Below are 6960 nucleotides of genomic sequence, written 5' to 3' on the forward strand. Positions count from 1 at the left end.
ACTTCATTTGGGGCAACAAATGCAGTTCGGGAAAATTTTATGCCAACTTTCAAGGTATGTATTATAGCAGTTACTCATAATTATTTTAGCGAACAAAATTTTCTGTCACCAAAGTTAAGATGTGTTACTAATCTTCAATTTCTTAATCATTACGAAATATATCACTTAGTCATCATATTATATGGTGATTCAGTTTCAGTGACACTTTTATTATATTTTATATTTGATAGATATTAGTTAAAACTAAATATATACTTTTTAAGATCAAATATTATTTAAGTTTGATCATTGACAATCCATTAATTTATACCACACCATAATATTTTTTTTATTTACAGATACAAGGGCAAATATATCACAGAGCAGGTTCACTGTTACCAGTGTCAGATAGCGACAACAAATTCCTGCAAATTTATTTTATGGGCAATTCACCACAAGAAATTGATCTGCGTTGTGCACATAACAATTTAGTAAAAAGGTCTATTGTAGAACAATTACAAACTTTATTTCATCAACACAATCAATTGATTATATTGTTTAAAACTGCCCTGGATCTGATGCCATCCGATAATCACAAAATTGTAATCAGAGCTGATAAAACACCTGCAGGTCAACATACAAGACGTTTTAATGCACCAACTATTGATGAAGTTGCTATCGTTGTAGTTGGAGAAAACTTGGAATCCCGTGATATTGTTTTACATCGTCGGAATTTTCAATTACAACCTATAAAGGAAACACACCGCTCATATGATGCACTGCAATATCCCATTATATTTTGGCAAGGTGAAGATGGCTACGATTTATCAATAAAAATGATAAATCCCATTACAGGTAACTAAAATATTAGTTTAGCTATGGCGATAATATCTCAGTCACTATATTATGTATTTTAATTTTATATTTGAATGTTATTAAAACAAAATCTGTTTACAGGTTCTGAAACCAACAAAAAAGTCAGTTCAATGAACTATTATTCATACCGCCTAATGATTCGGGAAAATGCAGATAATCGCATATTGAAATGTCGGCGATTATATCACAAATATGTTGATGACATGTATGTTAAAATTGAAACGGAGAGATTAACATTCATCAGGTTGAATCAAACCAAACTCCGATCTGAAGAGTATATTCACCTTCGAGATGCGATTAATACTGATGGAAATGCACAGAATGTCGGTCGGATGACTATTCTTCCAGCAACATACATCGGAAGCCCTCGGCATATGCACGAATATGCTCAAGATGCCATGTCGTATGTTCGTCATTATGGTACAGCAGATTTGTTCATCACATTTACATGCAATCCGCAATGGATAGAAATTAAGCAGGAGTTATTACCTGGGAAATCATCCATTGATCGTCATGATATTACAGCCAGAGTCTTTAGACAAAAGTTGAAATCTTTAATGAATTTCATCGTAAAACATAATGTGTTTGGTGAGACACGCTGCTGGATGTATTCTGTGGAGTGGCAGAAACGAGGATTGCCACATGCACACATTTTGATTTGGTTGGTTGAAAAGATAAGGCCAAATGAAGTTGATGCAGTGATATCAGCTGAAATCCCTAATGTACAAGTAGATCCTGGATTGCATGAGGTAGTTATCAAAAACATGATACATGGTCCCTGTGGAACTCTTAATCAAAATTCACCGTGTATGATGGATGGTAAATGTTCAAAACGATATCCACGGACATTAATATCGGAAACAATTACTGGTAATGACGGTTATCCATTGTATCGTCGCAGATCGACAGCAGACAATGGAAAATCAACAATTGTCAAATTAAATTAACAAGATATTGAAATAGATAATCGTTGGATTGTTCCATATTCACCCATTTTATCAAAGACATTCAAAGCACACATCAACGTTGAATCTTGCCATTCAGTGAAATCGATTAAATACATTTGCAAATATGTAAGCAAAGGGAGTGATATGGCTGTGATTGAAATTGGTGCAGAGAATTCTAATGATGAAGTTACCCAATACCAAATGGGCCGCTATGTCAGTAGTAATGAAGCAGTTTGGCGAATATTTTCTTTTCCTATTCATGAGAGACACCCTTCTGTTGTTCACTTAGCTGTGCATTTAGAAAATGGACAAAGAGTGTATTTTACAGCACAGAACGCAGTACAAAGAGCTGCTCAGCCACCATCTACTACATTAACCAGTTTTTTTGAGACATGCCAAAACGATGATTTCGCACAAACATTGCTATATTCTGAAATGCCAAAATATTATACCTGGAATCAATCCTCAAGGAGATTTATACGACGGAAACAAGGAAAACCAGTTCCAGGATATACAGATGTATATTCCACCGATGCGATTGGCTGGATTTATTCAGTACATCCAAGCAATGATGAATGTTTTTATTTACGACTGCTATTAGTCAATGTACGTGGCCCAACATCATTCCAACAGTTACGAACTGTTGATGGTGAATTGTGTGGATCCTACAGAGAAGCCTGTCAACGTTTGCAATTGCTTGAAAATGACGCTCATTGGGATCAAACTCTCAATGATGCTGTAATATCATCACACACTCATCAAATACGAACATTGTTTTCTATAATCATATCTACATGCTTCCCATCAAACCCAATTGATTTGTGGATCAAGTACAAAGATTATATGTGTGATGATATTTTGTATCAAATACGGAATAGAATGGGAAATCCAAATATACAAATCAGTGAAGAAATTTACAATGAAGCATTGATTTCAATTGAGGACATGTGCTTGATAATGTCAAACAAACTATTAATTCAATTAGGCCTGACCGCGCCCAATCGTCCAATGCATGACGCTTTTAACCAAGAGTTGCATCGAGAAAGACTGTATGATCTCAACGCTTTGAAAGAATAAATTCAAACAAATCTTCCACTGTTAAATGAACAACAGAAGTATGTATTTGAAACTCTTATGAAAGTAACAAATGATGAAACTGGAGGGATTTATTTCTTAGATGCACCTGGTGGTACAGGAAAAACTTTTTTTATTTCATTAATATTAGCAACAATTCGCTCACAAAATAAAATTGCACTTGCACTCGCTTCGTCGGGAATCGCAGCAACTTTGCTTGAAGGTGGTCGAACAGCCCATTCAGCACTAAAATTGCCATTAAATATGCAAAGCAATGAAACTCCAACCTGCAACGTTTCGAAGAACTCTGCAATGGCAAAGGTTTTGCAGCAATGTAAATTGATTGTTTGGGATGAATGCACGATGGCACATAAAAAATCTTTGGAGGCTTTAGACAGAACCTTAAAAGATCTACGTAGCAATAATAACCGATTTGGTGGTGCAATGATTTTATTAGCATGAGATTTTCGTCAAACATTGCCAGTGATTCCACGATCAACGCCAGCTGATGAACTCAATGCATGTCTAAAGTCCTCCAATTTGTGGAAACATGTTAAAGTACTTCATTTAAGCAAGAATATGCGTGTCGAGTTGCAAAATGACCAATCTGGAAACATAATCTCTAAACAACTCATTGACATTGGTAATGGCAAATTTCCTATAGACATGTTGACAGCTTGCTTTTGCTATGACTATAAACAAGTCCCAGGGGCAATCATTAAGTGTTTGTGGTATTAATCTAGAAAACCCATGTTTCTCACATGGTCAATTGTATGTTGCCTGTTCCCGTGTTGGAAAACCATCAGATTTGTTTATCTATGCGCCAGGTAATCAAACAAAAAACATCGTATACCACAAAGCAATATAATGATAATAATAATAATAATTATGATTCACATGATTAACAATAAAGCGATTACTTACTTTTCAATCCTTATATATGTTTTATTTAATTATTTTTTATTCACAACGCCCTATCACCAGGGTGATGGTTCTGTTCAGGAGAATTTTTTAAAATACGTAGGCACAAAAACTGCCACATTACAAATCTTTTTGACAGGACGAAGTCTGTCGGGTCAGCTAGTAATCTTATAAAAAATGTAAATATTCATATGTTGGTGTAAATTCTAAAACATATTTTAATGTAATCTAATTGCTTGGAAATCACATCACTTATTTAAATACGTAAATTAATATAATCAATATTAATTCATGATATTCAATAATTTTTATAATAAATTATGTTATTTCAATATATATAATATGTCCAACATATATAATTTCAATATTAAATAAAATCTTTTCTAGAAGAAATGAAGCTGAAATACGTATGCGCCAAAATCGAAACATTATCTATTCTCGCTAAAATAAAGGAGTCCAATATAGTTATGCGCCAAATCCAAAAATTATTATTCTAAATAATGTATCCTTGCAAAGCAGATCCGATTTGCCGGAAAGATTATAGTCAGCATATTTCGGAATGCAAAAAGAATGCTGTTAATTGGTTACGTTTACAAAACCAAAACTATTAAGACGATTATTACTTGTACCTTCCTGACCGGCTGGATGAAGAAGAAATAAACCCTTTCTTCTCAGGACAACTCATAGGTATACAAATGTGAGTTAACGGCGGAATACTTTCAGGCTTACGAATACAATTGGTTCAGCCATAATCCCATTTTACTGATTTAGAACCCTGAGGACCCCCCAAAAATTAAGGATATGTGTATCCGAGAAGCGCTTTGCAATAAAATGGACAAGTTGAGAAAACTGTGCATGAATATTTTCACAGTCTTTCGGGCTCTCACATCTGGGAGAAAACACTCAAGTCAGCGAATATTTTGTAGAAAAATAAAATTTTTATTTAGCTAAAAAGCGCAGAATTTCACTGTTAGACCGATAACTTCTCACCTTGACCTCATAGTTGCTTATTTTTATTATTTGATATCACCTTCTATCATTTTAACATAACTTCGCGTGAAAAATCACTGATATGATTTTATTCACATATTCAATCATAGAAATTAGCAAAGTCATTTTAATTTTCACAGTTGTCGGTCAAAATATGTACCATAACTTCTTTAAGTTTGAGGTCTTTAACAACGAAAAACTGAACATGCTGATTTCAAATGCTGCCTCTCAAAGAAATGTTATTTAATTCAAACTTTTTTTACGGCAAGCCCTTATGTAAGGTATTTGTCCTGTTTAACTCCTGTTTAATCAAAAGTTGGCATCTATCTCTTTTCTCTTAAACCGGCTCATTCAAAAATGTATTTTTAGAAAATTAAATTTACCCCAAATCAAACGAATCCACTGTTCTTTCTCAGAATACATCAAAAAGGGTTTTAATTACTGGGGTATCTTTTATCAGAAAATTTACACCTTTCATTTCTTCGAAGTGCTTTTAATTATATTTTCTTAAAACAAACAGTACCTAAAAAAGGGGCTGCTCTAGGGTAAAATAATATTTATATTTTAAATGACACCTGCTCATTTATATAGATTATGCAGTCAATTACATTTTATCTTCTTAAATGTTTGCTTTATACATGTTATTTCAGTAATAATTAACATAAAATAAAGATTAGTAATCTTATTGAAATTAACCCTAAAATCAGCAATTACTAAAATTTATTCTTTCAAATAATATTAAAAATATTTTTCTGTACCAATTACACACTAGAGTTAATTAGTAGACACTAAGTTTAGTTTTAATTTAGTAATTTCGTCGTTCTTAATTTTGTTAACGTAATTTTGAATTTCGTCTTATTGTTCGAAATTCAGAATGTGATACAAGGGATGGTCAAAATAGTATGAACACCTCAAATATACAAAATATTTATTTATTAATAAGGTATTAAAGCACCGTTTCCCATAGATTCATAAAGCGTTCGAACAGTTTTCAAGTGAATATTGTCTTTTTTGTACCAATGTATCAAACAATTACTTTTACAATGTTGGAGATGGGCATGTACTCATCCAGCATGTAAAGAGCTCCATAATGGGTCAACTATGTTGAGATCCGGTGATTATGCTGGGTAGGATATTCTGATGCTGCTCAAATCAAGATTGAAGCTTATTGGCTTTGTACATGAGCATTTTATCATCTTGGAATGTGGCAGTGTTTGGCAGTAATATGCTACTCACAACTCAGACATAAACCCGGCTGTTTATAGGAAACAATATAAATAACAAATCTTCCGATCATATCACATTCTTCTAATTTTCAAGTATCGGTGCACAATTTTTTTCCCAACTTAGTGTTGATATCCTTAATAAACGCCTTCATAATCGCAGACATTTCATGAATGTCAGCTTTGTGGAGCACCCACCATACTGTTTCTATCGAAATAGTTTGTACTTTTATGTTGATTGTTCACAATAATTTCCAAAGTTCGCCGTCTTTTGTCAGTTAACTGTGTATACATGTTTAGTGTATATGTACCGTGGCTAGTGTCATATAATTCAACTGTTTTCATCCAACAATTTTCCTTATTTCTGAGAGCGCCTGATAGATCACACATTTCACTGAAATATAAGCTACAACATTACATTAAATACAGGTGTTGATAAAACCCCCTCTATCCCCTGTATCTTGCTACAGGTAAGAGTTATTGGGAAACATTATTTTGGATTCTCTTGGCATATTTGGTATATTAATGCTTGAATGGTGGAGCCAATGTGATTAATTATTTTTTTATACTAATTGACCTTAATAGTTTTTATCTATTTTATCAACTGGTTAAAAAACACGCTCTTCAAGTGGATGCAAGCGATGTAAGTTATAACATGCGTCTTAAATCATTATATTTCAAGTGAACAAGAAATATAGCCTTTATTTCAAAACAATCCAAATAAATAATATCTAAAAGCAGCGTTGCTCAGAATAATACCCGTCTGGCATAATTTGGATATCGGGTCTATTGAAATGGTTTTTACTTGAAAGGTTTAACTCTCTTGCTCATAGGTAATCATAATAACGCTAATGTCTATGTGTGCAAAATTAATCCTTATTTTTCATCTTTTTTAATTCATCGTTTTTACCTCAACAAATGTATGTTAAAAAATGTTGTTAGAAAAATAC

General features: G+C 33.1%; 1 protein-coding gene across 1 annotated transcript; it reads left to right on the plus strand.

Annotated features, from left to right (window-relative positions):
* The first annotated feature begins 294 nt into the window (after positions 1-294).
* Positions 295-1802, plus strand: LOC143197481 (uncharacterized). The gene is made up of 2 exons (XM_076406018.1): positions 295-834; positions 937-1802. Exons 1-2 carry the CDS (start codon positions 420-422, stop codon positions 1800-1802), a joined length of 1281 nt encoding a protein of 426 aa, XP_076262133.1. The 5' UTR covers positions 295-419.
* The last annotated feature ends 5158 nt before the right edge of the window (positions 1803-6960 follow it).

This window comes from Rhynchophorus ferrugineus, unplaced genomic scaffold, assembly GCF_030347505.1.
Source record: "Rhynchophorus ferrugineus isolate W39M unplaced genomic scaffold, kcgeb_rfMv2 rfM1, whole genome shotgun sequence".
Classification (NCBI taxonomy): domain Eukaryota; kingdom Metazoa; phylum Arthropoda; class Insecta; order Coleoptera; family Curculionidae; genus Rhynchophorus; species Rhynchophorus ferrugineus.

Coding starts and splice junctions, on each gene's coding strand:
- LOC143197481 (XM_076406018.1), top strand. CDS start 420: ATGGGCAATTCACCACAAGAAATTGATCTGCGTTGTGCACATAACAAT. Junction 835..936: donor AATGATAAATCCCATTACAG/GTAACTAAAATA, acceptor ATCTGTTTACAG/GTTCTGAAACCAACAAAAAA.